The 15,239-nt window shown below is 54.4% G+C and overlaps 2 protein-coding genes across 2 annotated transcripts in view; both read left to right on the top strand.

Annotated features, from left to right (window-relative positions):
• The first annotated feature begins 3,571 nt into the window (after nt 1-3,571).
• On the top strand, nt 3,572-6,667 carry RABAC1 (Rab acceptor 1). The gene is made up of 5 exons (XM_060132199.1): nt 3,572-3,744; nt 4,037-4,249; nt 4,564-4,661; nt 6,243-6,344; nt 6,427-6,667. The coding sequence occupies exons 1-5, from the start codon at nt 3,689-3,691 to the stop codon at nt 6,513-6,515; spliced, it is 558 nt and encodes a 185-aa protein (XP_059988182.1). The 5' UTR covers nt 3,572-3,688; the 3' UTR covers nt 6,516-6,667.
• Nucleotides 6,668-6,774: 107 nt separating this feature from the next.
• The window catches only part of ERFL (ETS repressor factor like), a 41,326-nt gene continuing 32,861 nt past the window's right edge, over nt 6,775-15,239 (top strand). Inside the window, exon 1 of the mRNA XM_060132198.1 lies at nt 6,775-7,853. The gene's annotated coding sequence lies outside the window, so the exon portion shown is untranslated. The remainder of the gene's footprint in view (nt 7,854-15,239) is intronic.

Here is a 15,239-nt window from a genome sequence, read left to right as displayed (position 1 = left end):
TTTTTCGTTGCTGCGGAGTTTTCCACTGTGTGACTATTACACGATTTGTTGATCCATTTTCTTGTTGATGGGCATTTGCTATTTACACTTTGGAAGCCTCTAGGAAGAGGAACGTTCTAGTAATAGTAATATCCTCTGATGACACATGTGTGCGTCTCTGTTGGGTACATGCCTAGGAATGGAATTGCTGATTGGGGGATAGACAGTGTTTATCTTTAATAGAAATAACCACAAAGCTCTTGCGTCATCTGCATTCCAACAGTGTATCAAAGTTACAGTTGCTCCACATCCACGTCAACACTTGCTTGTCAGTCTTTTGAATTTGAGCCCTTCTGGTTGGGCAGCTCTACCACTTCCCTCAAGGCAGCCTTGCTAACACAGCCCAGAGACTGGAGTGAGAGGAAGGCCTGGGGCTGGTCCCGGCCTGCCTGCCTCCCAGCACAGGTGGCTGGGTGGTCGAGATGCTGAGAGTCCACATGAGTGTGAGTGTGTGCACGTGCCCACTGCACAGGACAATGCTGAGGAGGAGTGCCTGAATCTGAGGGGCAAGGCAGTCCGAAGGCAGCGGCCATGCGTGCCAGAAACGCCTGTGATGCCCAGGGCAGAGCCCAGTCCGGTAAGGGTTACGTGAGCCTGGACCTCTCCTGGGGAGGCCAGAGAAACTATTCATCAGGTACAGGGTAAAAACACTCCCATAGACAGGTGGGCAATCTGAGGCCCAGAGAGGGCAGGGACTTCCTTGAGGTCACACAGCAGAAAACTAAACCAGGTTTCTGATTGTCTGTGCTAATGTCCTCCTACCCTCCCAGCTCCACTTCCTCCAGGGGTCCAAGAGGCAGGAAGGAGGCCTCAGGTGGAGGGACCACAGGGCCAGGGCCCATCTCTCATAATCTTTTCAGGCACCCCCTTATCTCCCACCATCCCCCTAATTCAGGGCCCACTTGCCATAGGTCCCTTCTCCCCCAGTCTCCCCTCATCCCCCTGTCTCACGGATCTTCCCATCTCTCACAGTATCTCCATCTTAGGGCCCCTTCTCCCACAATCTCTGTTTCAAGGGGCTCCTCCCCCACATTGCCCCTACGCCAAGGCCCCTCAGAATCCCCTGATTCAAAGTTCCCGTCCGGCCCCACTCAGAGGGTTCCTCTCCAACAGTGTCCTTGCCTCTGGACTGCACCACCCATGGCCCATGCCTTTTGACACCTCCAGGACTTTGCCTGTTATGTCTTCTGCTCAGAGCACGTACTGGCGGGTTATGAGTGAAATCACTTTTATTTGTGTTCCTATGAGGAACCTCCAAAGCCCTCATAACAAAAGTCAAACCCCAATTTCCCCAGGTCGGCCCTGGAAGAAGGCAGCTGGACCTCTGCTTCCAACTCTCTGCTCCCCAAGATTCATCTTCCTCTTGGGGGCTCTTCTGGTTACCCCTGCTGCTCCCATCACTTTGAACTCAGGCGCTGCTACCTCATTAATGCTCTGGGCTAACTGTGGACTCACAGCCTCCCCCCCACCTTGATTTCCTGAAGCCCAGCTCGACCCAAGTGGGAAGCCTGAACAAGCTTCTACTAAAAGCCTGGGGCTGACAAAGAGGAAGTGAACGGTAACTAGCCAACCTGATCTTCAAAGTATGGCTCATTCGGTTTCAGCTTGGGACCCCCCTGCCATGCGCACACAGGTGGCCTCCCTCCTATTGCTGCACCAGCCCCTTCGAGAGGGTCATCTTCCCCACCTTGTGGGGATGCCCTCCAGCAGGCCTCAAAGCCCAAACCCAAAAGGAATGTGATCCTTGGAAGACAAGAGTTGGAGTTAAGAGTCACCTGGATCTCCCAGGTGAGTATTCTCCTTCAGCTCCACCCAACCTTGGAAAATGAGGTCCTCAGTCTGTGTAAGGGAGCCCAGGCTTCCCAATACTTCCACACACATTTCTTGAGGCATGCTGGTGCTCCCTTCTTTCCCACAACTCACTCAGGGGCAGGGGCAAAGACTGAGAGAACTATGGCTGTGAGAGCTAGGGGAAAGAAAGGTCCATGTCTCAGATGCCAGCCACTCTTTGGGACATCCAAGGGGCCAGCAGCCCCTAGTAAGTTACTGCTAAGTTTGAGAAGACTGAACTCTAGAAATAATCATAACAGTCATGATAATGTAGTGGCAATAACATGGACTACCATTTATTGAGCAGTTATAAAATATCAAGACTCTTTCAAGCACTTTACATGGACCATTCAACCCCATCTCAGCCCCATGAGTGTGGTACAATTACAGGGATGAACAAAATCGGACTACAGGTTGGATCTGTTTCTTTTACTTTAACCTTTGCTTCTCATTTGCTTTTGTTCACTAAAAGGATACTGTCTATAGGGAACCCTGCCCCTCTGCTTGAATGTTAAACCAAAGTGCCTTTGTTCAGGGAAACATCCTGACCCTGTCCACCTGTGAATGGCTGCAAGAAAGAAGAAATTAACACATCCCCTTCCTGAGGCTGTCCATTCCAGGAGATATCTGCAAGACTTAAGGCCTTTTTACTTCACTTCCTCACCTCCTCCCCTTCTCTGTTCTATAAAAGAAACTGGCATCCAGACCCCAGTCAGAGACACTAGTCCGCCATCTTCTCAGTCTGCAGGCTTTCCAAATAAAGTCGCTATTCCTTGCCTCAACACCTCATCTCCTGATTTATTGGCCTGTCCTGCGGCGAGCAGAGATAGCTTGGACTTGGTAACAGTACCACCAGGATCTTCACTGTCCCTTTGAGGACACCGAGGTTCAGGGAGGTGATGAGGTCAACACAGCCTGAATTTTGACCTCTGACCCCAGAATCCCAGCTCTTTTCGTTATAGCAACTCCGTCTTTTAAAAATTCTCACCCCTTCAATAAAACTAGAAGAAAATAAAATGATAAAATGAAAAAAAACTCAACCCTTTCCTTTCCCCCACTTCCCTCCGTCCTATCCAAAGCAGGGGCATCCCTAGGTCCCTAACCCTAACCCATTCATCCTTGGGAGCCCAAGGGTTGTGGGGGGGAGCTTTGCCCCCTACCTTAGATGCACCCCCCTCCAGCAACCATGGCCCCATCACTAGCCTCTTGAAGAAGGAAGAAATAGATTCCCACAAATTCTCTACAGTCTCGCTATTCAAAATGTGGGCCATGGACCAGAAGCATCAACATCACCTAGAAACTTGTTAGAAATGCAAATGAACGGTCTCACCCTAGATCTGCTGAGTCAGAACATCTGCGTGTTTTAGCAAGTGTTTTCTTTTATACCTTCTAGAGTCAGAATGACAGCTCTACACGGCCTCCATCGTACCCTGCACGGGGGAGTACACAACGTTTTCTGCCTTTAGAGCTCCGGCTTCTGACTTTAGAGCTCGCATACCGCCCTGACTCCTGACGACCCACCTTTTCCGACTCCACGCGTCCTGCTTCTGAAACTACAACTCCCACAATGCCCAGAGGCGTCACTTTACGCGACTACATCTCCCAAGGTGTTTCGCGAGCCATACCACCATCATGGCGCCCACTCTCTCCGACATCATCGGGACTACAACTCCCACAATGCTCGGCGGCAAAACTACCGCTCCGAGACCGGCGCCACGTCCGCTCCCGCTCCGCTGGGTGAGGCCAGGCTCGGGCGGGTCCCGCGGAGTGTGCAGGGCCCTGGGTTCGTTATAGCGGTTCTTTCCCTCATAGCACAGACATGGCGGCCGAGAAGGACCAGCAGAAGGATGCCGAGGTGGAAGGGCTGAGCGCCACGTGAGCAAGCTGGATCTAACCCCCCTGACCGAGACCCGGGAGTCCTGGTCCCCCGCCCCTTCCTCCCTGGGGTCCTAGGAATCCCGGCCTCCAGACACATGAGTCTGGGCCCCTGGTGTCCTCTTCGAGGACTCTGGAGTCTGGGTCCTCAGCCCCTTTCTCCCCGGGGATCCAGGAGTCTGTGACCATATCTTCCCCAGAACCGCGGAGTCCGGCCCCCCTCGGTCCTCTTCTTGCTCGAGGGTCCGGGTTCCATCCCGGTCTATCGCTGACCTGGCCCCGCACCCACCAGGACCCTGCTGCCGAAACTGATTCCGTCCGGCGCGGGCCGTGAGTGGCTGGAGCGGCGCCGTGCTACCATCCGGCCCTGGGGCTCCTTCGTGGACCAGCGGCGCTTCTCGCGGCCCCGCAACGTGGGCGAGCTGTGCCAGCGCCTCGTACGCAACGTGGAGTACTACCAGAGCAACTATGTGTTCGTGTTCCTGGGCCTCATCCTGTACTGTGTGTGAGTGCCTCTCCGGCCCAGCCCCGCGCCCACCATGCTGCCCGGCCCGCACTGGCCGGCCCCGCCCTCAGCATTCGGCCCCTCCTCTCACTGACCAGGCCCCGTCCCCATGGGGAAGTTCTGCCGGACCTTTTGACCGAAGGGCCAGGTCCCTACTCCCGCATGAGCCTGGCCAGGATTCAGTGTGACCAAATGTGACCTAGACTTCCCCGGCCCCAAGGACGTAGCCTGTCATCCGCCAGTGTAGAAGGTCAGGGCCTCCGTGTCGGGCCCAGTCCCAGCTGCCTGACGCATGCCTCCCTGCCCTCTTCCAGGGCGACATCCCCCATGCTGCTGGTGGCTCTGGCTGTCTTCTTTGGCGCCTGTTACATCCTCTATCTGCGCACGTTGCAGTCCAAGTTTGTGCTGATGGGTGAGAAATCCCCTGCTCTCCTCAAATCCTGGTCTCTTGGAATGCAAGCCTTTGACTCCAAACCTAAGTCTTTGTGAACCCAAGTCTGCCCAAGCGTAGATCTACACTAGATCCCCCAAACTCAATCCCTTAAAGTCTCAGACACACCGGATGCTTCCACCCACTCTCAGCCCCCCAAGTTGCTATTCCCCAAGCCCAGAAGATATCCCAGAACCCACCTCCACCTGCTCCTGTCCCTTAAACCTCCTCCTTTCCTCTCCCTCCTCCCTTACCTCCTGCCAAAGGCATCAGCTGCAGGTACCCACATTGGACACCAGGTGGCGACCTTACACTGGCCTAGAGCTGGGCTCCCCTTTCCTGCTTCCTGGGGTGGAAGTGGAAAAATCTTGGGACTTCTCAGAGAGGGAAGCTGAGGCCTGTGGCTCATGTGGTCCCAGACTGGCACCAAGCACCACTGAGAAGAAAGAGGGGCCTGAGTTCCCAAGTAGGGGAAGCTCAAGGTTTGGAGGGGGTATAAGGGGGAATTGGGATCAGACAAACAGGTAGAGCTAAGACAGAATCCTTCAGAAGCCTGCCAGTTTTGTACATGACAAAGGTGGGCTGGGTGGAGGGGCATGTCGGGCAAGCCCAGGGCATGGAGGGAGCGCCTGGGGCATAGACATGACGTGGCTTCAGCCACTGCTGCCATCCCTTGTAAAAAATGACGAAGAACAATGATCCACGGGTTTCCATCCGAGGATACAGAGGACTGACTGTATTGTTCTGTGAAATCATCCAGGGACTTCCCTGGCGGTCCAGTAGTTAAGACTCCAAGCTTCCAATGCAGGGGGCCCAGGTTCCATCCCTCGTCAGGGAACTAAGATCCCGCATGCCACACAACACGGCCCCCCACAAAAAAAAACAAAAGAAAGAAAAATCATCCAGTTTCTCGGTCAGCCACAAATCAAATCAAATTCTTGTGGAATAATATGCAGACTCAAAAGATACATCCATGGCCGGGGCTTCCCTGGTGGCGCAGAGGTTGAGAGTCCGCCTGCCGACGCAGGGGACACGGGTTCGTGCCCCGGTCCGGGAAGATCCCACATGCCGCGGAGCGGCTGGGCCCGTGAGCCATGGCCGCTGAGCCTGTGCATCCGGAGCCTGTGCTCCGCAACGGGAGAGGCCACAACAGTGAGAGGCCCGCGTACCACAAAAAAAAAAAAAAAATACATCCACGGGTCAGACTTGGCCCTTGGGCCACCAGTTGGAGACTCTAGGTCTACGGGAGTGCAGGTTGGAGCAGGAGAGCTGTAGTCTCGGGAAAGGGAGGCTGGGAGCTTCCTAGTAGGAGTGGGGTTGGAGGGTGGCGAGGGGGCTGAGGAAGGCCCCTTGTATTCCCACGGACAGTGGGTGGGGACATTGGAGACATGGGTGGGGCCCGTGGACTCGGAGGGCCTTGGCACTAGGAGTTTAGATCCTGAGGCTCCCGGACAACCTGGTGTCTTGTGACACCAGATTGGTGGGGGGGGGGCGGATATCAGGGGTTACTCTGGGAGAGGGCACGAGCATCAGAACAGCTGCCGCAATGCCGTCTGCCCCCAGGCCGAGAGGTGAGCCCAGCCCATCAGTATGCTCTGGCTGGGACCGTCTCCTTTCCCTTCTTCTGGCTGGCCGGCGCAGGCTCCGCCGTCTTCTGGGTGCTGGGTGAGTACAGGGTCTGGGTGGCGCTGTGGGCCGCGGGGGCCAGGTGAGGCAGCCAGGCCCTGAACTGCCCGTCTTCCTGCAGGAGCCACCCTCGTGGTCATCGGCTCCCACGCCGCCTTCCATCAGGTGGAGGCCCTGGACGGCGTGGAGCTGCAGATGGAACCTGTGTGAGGCGGCTTCAAGGACCTGCCAGCCTCCCGGGCCAGCTGCCCTGTCCCCGTTCACCCCCGTCCTGCTCGGCTCTGCAGGTCTGGCCAAAGGCCCCCTTCCCATTACAAGCCCAGGGAGGGACTCCAACTTTGGAAATAAAACTGTTAACGGTTGTTCAGCTAATATTCTCCCAGGGTCTTCTGGGGGTCTGTGCCGGGTGATGCTGGGATCCTGCAGAGGCCAAGAAGGTGGGGAGCGAGTGGGCCACGGGCATGATGGGAGGAGGGTGGTGGACAATAAACAAGATGGATAACAGATATGATAGGACGGCCAGTGATGTCAAGTTCTAAGGAGGAGAAGAGTATGCAGGGGCCCCCGAGACGACCCCCATATTCGGTGATTTGCTAGGAGGACTCAGGACTGAGTATCTAAGTTGTACTCACAGATGTGATTTTTTTTTTAAGCTAATGAATTGCCACTTACTGGGGCTTTATTTTATTTTATTTTTAATTTATTTTTGGCCACGTTGAGTCTTCGTTGCTGCGCGCGGGCTTTCTCTAGTTGCGGCGAGCAGGGGCTACTCTTCGTTGCGGTGCGCGGGCTTATTGCGGTGGCTTCTCTTGTTGTAGAGCACGGGCTCTAGGCACGTGGGCTTCAGTAGTTGTGGCACGCGGGCTCAGTAGTTGTGGCTCATGGGCTTAGTTGCTCTGCAGCATGTGGGATCTTCTCGGACCGGGGATCGAACCCCTGTTCCCTGCATTGGCAGACAGATTCTTAACCACTGCGCCACCAGGGAAGTCCCCAGATGTGATTTATTATCATGAAAGACTATGAAGCAAAATCAGCAAAGGAAAAAGGCACATGGGGCGAAATCCAGAGGAAACCGGGCACAAGCCGCCCAGAGTCCTCTCCCAGTGGAGTCACCTGGATTGAGTGTAATACCCCCAGCAGTGAAATGTTGTCTTTGGGGAAGCTCATCAGAGACTTATTACCCAGAAGGAAAGCAGTTGTTCAGAATAAACAACATCGTTTGCACAGACAGTTTAGACACGAGAGCCACTCTTTCAGGGAGTGGTGAGAACCGTGCTGAAACCCAGGTTCCCAGATACCAGCCAAGGGCCACTACGCAAGCAGGCCTCTCTAAGGACAGCAGTCTTGGGCCTACTCTGTTAACTCTTCCTCACAGAGAAAGTTCTGGAGATGAGTTATAGTTTAAAGAAGACCTCCCTGAGATGACGTTGAATGAAGACTTAAATTGAGTGAGGGAGCCGCCGCAGATCTTTTGGAGGAAGAATGTTCTGGTGCAAAGGCCCAGAGACAGCACTGTGCCCGGAGGTTTGAGGAACAGCGAGGAGGCCGGTATGGCTGGAGCAGATGGGGGGGGGGGGGCTTTGGTTTTCCTGAGTGAGGTGAGAGTGACATGATTTGCTTTTCATTGTAACCTGAAGGCTGCTGTGTGGGACCACTGACCAAAGAGAAATGCACGTGGTAGGGAAAGCACTTGGCAGGTGTGACAGCAAAGTGAGGTGACAGATAGGGTCTGAAAAGCTACTTCAGATGGGGCTGGTCTGGGAGCGCTCTCCAAGGAGGTGGCATTTCAGTGAGCTCTGAGGGAGGCGGAGCCAGCCACAGGAAGAGCTGTGGGCCGAGTGGCCTAAGCAGAGGTACAGCCAGTGCCCAGGCCTGGCAGTGCCTTCCCCTGGCCTCCCCAACTTCGTGTCTCCATCACCAAAACTCACCGGTTTATCGTTCATTCAGCAAGTGTTTATCGGGGGCCCACTGAGTGCTCAACATTGTTCTGGAATCCTGTCACGTACGGTGGCCACCAGCCACATGTCGCTACTGAGTACTTGAAACATGGCTGATCCAGATTGAGACGTGCTGTGAGGGTAAGATACCCACCAGATTTCAAAGACTTAGTAGGAAAAGGGTGTAAAATATCTCGTTAATAATTGTGTACATTGGTTATGTGTTGGAAGGATAATCTGTTGGATGTGCCAGGGTAAATTATTATGTTCACCTTTTTCTTTTACTTTTTAAAATGTAATTCGGTAGAAAACACAGGGGACTTCCCTGGCAGTCCAGTGGTTAGGACTCTGCGCTTCCACGGCAGCGGCCGCAGGTTTGATCCCTGGTCAGGGAACTAAGATCCCGCATGCCACGCGGCCCGGCCAGAAAAAAAAAAAAAAGAAAGAAAATACAACATTACATCTGTAGCTTATATCCTGTTTCTACTGGACACACTGGCTTAGATGCTGGGGAACCAGCAGTGCCACAAACAGACGTAGGCCCACATTCATGAGCCAAGCAACAACCAGCAGGAAGCTCTCAGCAAAGCCAATGAAACAGATGAGGCTGGAGGGTAGCTGGGAAAGGAGGGACTCGCTTAGCGTGGAGGGGAAGGAGGGACTCGCTTAGAGTGGAGGGGCAGGGCCTTGCTGAGCAATGAGCAGGAGATTGCCCCTCAGAGGTCTGGGGGAAGAGTATTCCAGCCAGAGGGAACTGCAAGTGCAAAGGCCCTGAGGTAGGACCTGCCCAGTGACAAGGCAACACTGTGGCTGGGGTGAAGGGAGTGACATAGGAGATGACAGTGGGGAGGATGTCGAAGACCAGATGAGGCAGGACCTGCAAGCCACGGGAGGGCTTTGGATTTTAGCTTAAGGTAATGTGGAACTGTGGAAGGCTGGCTTTTGAGCAGGGGAGGGACAGGGTCAGGTGTGAACGTTGGAAGTATCTCTCTGAGGGACTTCCCTGGCGGTCCAGTGATTGGGACTCCACACTTCCACGGCAGGAGGCACAGGTTCATTTCCTCATGGGGGAACTAAGATCCTGCAAGCCGTGCAGCACGGGCTAAAAAAAAAGAAGAAGAAGAAAAAGAAAATCCGTTCGGTGTCGTGTGGGGGATGGGCTGGAAGGAGTGAGACCAGGGAGGATGAACCAGGTTGGGGAAGATGAGGCAGGGACGTGGAACGGAAAGGACGGACGGGAAGGTAGATTCAGGAAGATGAGGATGGGTGCTTGGCGACTGACCTGTGTCGGAGCTGAGTGGGAGAGAGCAGGCAAGGGTGACCCCCGCACTTCTGGCAAAATGGGAACATTAGGGGCCTTGGGTGTCTGGGACCACTCTGTTCCCAGTCACCAGGGGCGCACTTCCAGTGGCTGCCACCAGAGGGCAGAAAAGGGCTTCCTCCAGACCTTCTCCAGGGAGGGAGCCAGGGATGGACTTGTCCTGGCCGAGGACACCTGGGGTGCCTGAGGAGGAGAGTCTACTCAGAGGCCAGGGTCCCAATCCCAACTTGGGGGTGGCAGAGGGCATTTAGTTTGTTAATCCAGCTGCCAGTATTCCCAGGGGAGACTGCCCTTTGGGGTGGGTGGTCACTCCATCCAGTTTCCACTGCAGGGCCTGGAGTCAATGTGGTCAGGCTGACTTGTTTGGAGGTGACAGAGGCCGGGGGCCCAAGGACCTGGGACTGAGATCCCTGGGGCAAGGGGTCAGCAGCCTGGGTCTGGGGGTTGGTGGTGGGAGGCTGAGACTCAGGCCAGAGGCCTAATCTGGAGGTGACTAACTCCAGGTCCCTAACTGATGTTGAGACCAGAAGCTTCCATGGGGGTGGGCAGAACGGGGGGGGGGCCACTTCCCCCTCAATCCCTTCCTGAATGACCTTGGGGTGGAGTGTTTTGGTTTTGGGAAAGAGAAACTGGGGGCTTGGTGTCTCATCAGGGGACCAAAAGTCTGGCTGTCTATTTTGGTGATAGAGGCTGGGGGTCCAGTTAGCTGGTTGGAGTGACAGATTGGGGCTCTGGTTGTCAACTTCATGATTAAAGAGTCCGTGGGCCCAGGTTTGGGGTGACAGGGACAAGGGATCTACTTGTCCAGTATAGAGTAACAGAGTCAGGGACTGCCTGCACCTCATTTGGGGTGTCAGACTGGCCATCTGATTGTCTTGTTTGGGGTGACAGCTTGGAGTCCAGTCTCTGGTTTGGGGTAATAGAAATTGGGGATCTTTTATCAACTTTGAGGTCATTTATCTAGCTTGGGGTGACAGGCTGGGATTCCTGAGGACACTGGGAGTCCAGGGCCCTAGTTTGGGACGACAAAGTAGGGTGTCCCCTGGGCTGGAAGCAACCTGATCGGGGTCTGATTGTTTCTTGAGGTGGCAGAGACAGGCAACACTGTCTGGTTGGTGGTGACAGAGCCTGGGCACCCGGTTGTGTAATTTGGGACACCAGAGATTGGGGGGTTCTCTGCCCCGTGTGAAGTGACAGCAACTAGGAGATTTTTTTTTTTGGACAACATTTGCTTTTCTTTTTTGGCTGTGCCACGTGGCTTGTGGGATCTCAGTTCCCCAGCCAGGGATTGAACCCCTGGGCCAAGGCAGTGATAGCACCAAGTCCTAACCGCTAGACCGCCAGGGAACTCCCTAGGAGATCATTTTTTTTTTAGTTTGGAGAATGTCTGCTTGTCCTGTTTGAGGCTGAAAACACTGGGTCTAGTTCTCAGATTTTTAAGTGACAGATTTAGGACTCTTTTGTCTGGTTGGGAGTGACAGAGACCGGAGTTGGAGGTGTCAGATGCTGGGGTTCTTGTCAAGGTTGGGGTGATGGTGACTAGTCTAGTCTGAGGTGACAGACTGGGGGTCTTATTGTCTGGTTTTCGGTGACCAAGACTGGGCCCTGGAGTTTCCTTAGGGGTATCAGATTTGGCGTCTAATCCTTTTGGGGGTGACAGAATGATAGTCTAGTTGTTAGGTTGAGATATCAAAATCCTGAGGTTTGGGATATCAGATTGAAGTTTCAGTTTCTGGTTTGGAGCAACAGAAATCGGGGGTCTGGTGAACTCCACTGGGGTGTGTGAGACCTGTGGTCTGGTTATTCCCTTTGGGGTGCCAGGAACACAAGGCCGATTGTCTAGCTTGGGGTTATAGAGACCAAGGGACCGGTTATCTAGTTTAGGGTGATGACACTGGGGTTGGGGTGCTGGTCTGGGCTGAAAGACATTGGGGTGACCATTTGGCGAGTTTGAAGAAGCAGACAGTACAGGTCTGGTTGCCTAGTTCGGGTGACAGACCGACTGGGCTCCTGTTTGGCCTGGGAAGCAGAGACCAGGGATGCCGCTGTCATGAGATTTCAGAGGACCGTGGGGTGTCTTTGTTTAGTGTGCAGGGCCAGAGCCTGGGGGTCCAGGTGTCTAGTCTGGGACATCAGAAGTGAGGGTTCATGTGTCTAGATTGAAGTGGCAGAGACCAGAGGTTCTGGGATTCAGGACCCGGCTTGGGGTGACAGAGACTAGGAGGTTAGTTGTCCAGTTTGTGCTGACAGAGATTAGGGATCGGTTGTCCAGTTTGGGATGAAACGACTAGAGCTCTGGGGTCTCATTTAGGGTGACGTAGAATGGGAGTTTGCTCGTCTAGTCTGGCATGAGCGGGACCAGGGGTCTGGTGGTCCAGTTTAGGATGACAGACCGGAGTTTGATTGACAAGGTGAAGGCTACACAGGCTGTGGGGTCAGGTCTCTAGTTTGAAGTGACATTTATGTACCCAGGTGCCCAAAGTGGAGTGACAGAGCCTAGAGGTACCGTTGTCTTGTTTTGGGGGGGAGGGGCAAAAACTGGGTCCCGGGGCATACTTGGGGTGTCAGAGACTGCGGGTTTGGTTGTATCCTTTTGTGGGGAAAACACTGGGTCCCAGGGACATTCAGTTGACACACTCTGGAGGTCTGGTTGCCTAGTTTTGTGGGACAGAGACTAGGGTTCTGGGTGTATTTGGAGTGACAGACGAGGGACATGGTTGTCTGGTTTTCAGAGGACGATGCCATGGTCCCAGGGTGTATTGGGGGTGACAGAATGGGGGTCTGGTGGTCTAGTTCTGGAGATCAGAGACTGAGGTCCCAGAGTATGTTTGGGGAGACAGAGACCGGGGTCTGGTTGTCAGGTTTGCTCGGATATTGACTGGGATCTCAGAGAGGATTTGGGGTGGCAGAGATTGAAGTCTGTCTGGTTTTGTGGAACAAGGATGCAGGTCCCAGAGCATGCCTGGGGTGACAGAGCTTGGGGTCTGGTTCTAATTTCGTGTGAGAGAGACTGAGGTCCCAGGGAGCATTTGGGATGACAGAGCCGGCTACGTGGTCATCTATTTTGTAGGACTGAGAGACTGACATCCCAGGATGTTTTGGGGGTGACAGGCTGGTTAAGACCAGAGGTTAGTGGTGTGGTCCGGGTGGGGGATTGGGTGCTCAGCTTGTTAACTGGTGGAGAGAGTTTGAGTGCTGGTTGTCTAGTTTGATGTTGCAAACTTTTTTTAAAAAATTAATTAAATTGTTTTGGCTGTACCGGGTCTTCGTTGCAGCACGAGGGCTCTTCGTTGCGGTGCGTGGGCTCTAGAGCGCGTGGGCCCAGTAGTTGCAGTGCACGGGTTTAGCTGTGGCATGTGGGATCTTAGCCCCCCGACCGGGGATCGAACCCGTGCCCCCTGCACTGGGAGCGCAGAGTCTTAACCACTGGACCACCAGGCAAGTCCCTGATGTTGCAGACTTTGTTGATCCATTGTCATGTTTGGGGTGACAGAGACTATAGGTCTAGTTACCCAGATGGGGTGACAGAAACTGTTGGTCTTGTTTTCTAATTTGGGGTGATAAGGACTGGAGTCTTTTGTCCAGTTTCGGTTGACATTAATTGGGGTTCAGTTGTCCATTTGGGGGAGACAGGTACTGGGATCAGTTGTCTAGTTTGAGGTGATAAGACCAGGTGTCCAAGGTGACATGGCTGGGGGGATACCATCTCTCAGTTCCAGGTGACAGAGACTACCTGTCCCTGGGTCTGGAGCCAATTCATGTGAACAATGGTTCAGTTTAGGGTGACAGAAACTGTGTGAGGCCAGTCATCTACTTTGGGATGATAGAGTTGGGGTTTCACAATCTATTTGGGGGTGATGGGATGGGGTAACCGAGATTGGGGGTGTTGGTGAATAGTTGGAAAGAATTTTTTTTAAGTCTTTACTGAGTTTGTTACAATGTTGCTTCTGTTTTAGTTTTTTGGCCCTGAGGCATGTGGGATCTTAGCTCCCCGACCAGGGATTGAACCCGCACCCACTGCATTGGAAGGCGAAGTCTTAACCTCTGGGCCACCAGGGAAGTCCCCCTATTGGAAGGAATTGAGATGGGGAACTAGCTTGCCTCCTTTGGATGACAGAGACCAAGGGTACCTTGTTGAGGTGTCAGAGACTAGAGTTCTGCTAGTCTACTTTGGGATGACAGAGGGGGACTCAGTTGTCTAGTCTGCGGAGACACAAACTGGGGATCCAGTGGCCCAATTTGAGATGACACACGGCATCGTGGAGATTGGTTATATTTTCATACTAAGGGTCTGGTGCTCTGTTTGGGGTGGTGTGACCAGGGGTGTGGGGACCTGGTTTCCCATGTCAGAGATTAGGGTCCAGGGCCTAGTCTGGGGCATTAGGCCAGGAATCTGTGTAGAGGGTGGCAACACGGGGGCCAGCTGTGTAGCCTCGGGCACAGAGACTGGGGTTGTGGTTGTGACCTTTGGTAAGACGGAAGATCACCAGTTTGTCATTCCAGTCCTCTAGTCTGGGGTGCAGAGCCTGGGGCCACTGTGCCTTCCAAGTGCTGAGCCTCAGTGTGCTGGTACCTGAGCGTTCCTGGGGTGACTGAGTCAGGGGTCTCCTGTGCCCAGGCGTGGGGTCCCCGGACCAGTGTGGATTTCTGAGTAAGCGTGGCCTTGGTGTGGAGCCCCGTTTGGGGGTTACAGAAGCTGGGAGTCTGGGCTTCTGGAACCTGAGAGGTCAGGACCCCAGGGCCCAGGATCCACTTGAGGGGTGCTTGATTGGGTTTGGGGACATCTGTGTCACAAAGGGCCAAGGGCTTTCAAGGCTGGGATATCTCAACACGGCGTGGAGGTGATGGACACTGGGACAGAGACACCCAGCGTGGGGAGGACAGGGCCCGAATGCAGGTCTGAGGCGGGGGGGTGGGGTCTCTGAGGCTGGGGCACAGTGGGCTGTGGGCCTTTCTGGCTCGGGGGGGGTTCAGCTGCCTTAGTCTTAGTCAAACACAACAGGGCCCTGAGGATCAAAGTCTAAATTGGGGCACATGGTTATGGTGGCCAAGTGCATTGTCGCAGGTGATGAAAACTGGGGACCCAGGTCCCTACTTGGGGGGGATACTGAATTTGGGGTGACCGGCGTCCCTCCTGCCGAGTTCTGGTGCTCGTGAGCCCACATTCCTGATTTGGGTGCCTAAAGCCAGGCTCTAGATCTGCGACAGCGCAGACTTACATGGGGGCTGGAGGGGGCCACGGAGGCCTGCATCAGTGCTGACAGCGGGGGCCCAGCTGGTGACACAGGAGGGGCCTCCTGGGGTGCTTCCCGTGTCAAGCCTGTTTGAGTCCGGAGACTCAGCTGCGCAGTTGAGAGCGACTGGTCTGGGGTTTAGTGGTGACCACACTTGGCAGCCCACATGCTCATTTTGGGGTCCTGTTGATGACCTTAGAGCGGACTGCAGTTTGGGGCTCGCTGAGCCTGGGTGTCCCACACCGTGGTTTGGGGGTATCTGACACTGGGAGGCTAGATGCCGAGCTTGTGGGTGACTAGCCGTGGGGTTCAGATGCTCTTCTGAGAGAGACTCGCTGTGGCTTTACCGACTGCGGGGCCTTGAAGGTAAACTTAGGGGGGAGACTGTGGTCTGCATTCTAATTTGAGGATTAAGGCTGGGGCCCTAAATGCTAAATTCGAG

This window comes from Lagenorhynchus albirostris, chromosome 19 (assembly GCF_949774975.1).
Source record: "Lagenorhynchus albirostris chromosome 19, mLagAlb1.1, whole genome shotgun sequence".
NCBI lineage: Eukaryota > Metazoa > Chordata > Mammalia > Artiodactyla > Delphinidae > Lagenorhynchus > Lagenorhynchus albirostris.
This window is presented reverse-complemented; position numbering and strand designations above follow the sequence as displayed.

What these genes read in the sequence shown, in the direction of transcription:
- RABAC1 (XM_060132199.1), top strand. Translation starts at nt 3,689, where the DNA reads ATGGCGGCCGAGAAGGACCAGCAGAAGGATGCCGAGGTGGAAGGGCTG. An exon ending in GGCCTCATCCTGTACTGTGT is followed by an intron (nt 4,250 to 4,563) that starts GTGAGTGCCTCT and finishes GCCCTCTTCCAG; the next exon opens with GGCGACATCCCCCATGCTGC. An exon ending in GTCCAAGTTTGTGCTGATGG is followed by an intron (nt 4,662 to 6,242) that starts GTGAGAAATCCC and finishes GTCTGCCCCCAG; the next exon opens with GCCGAGAGGTGAGCCCAGCC.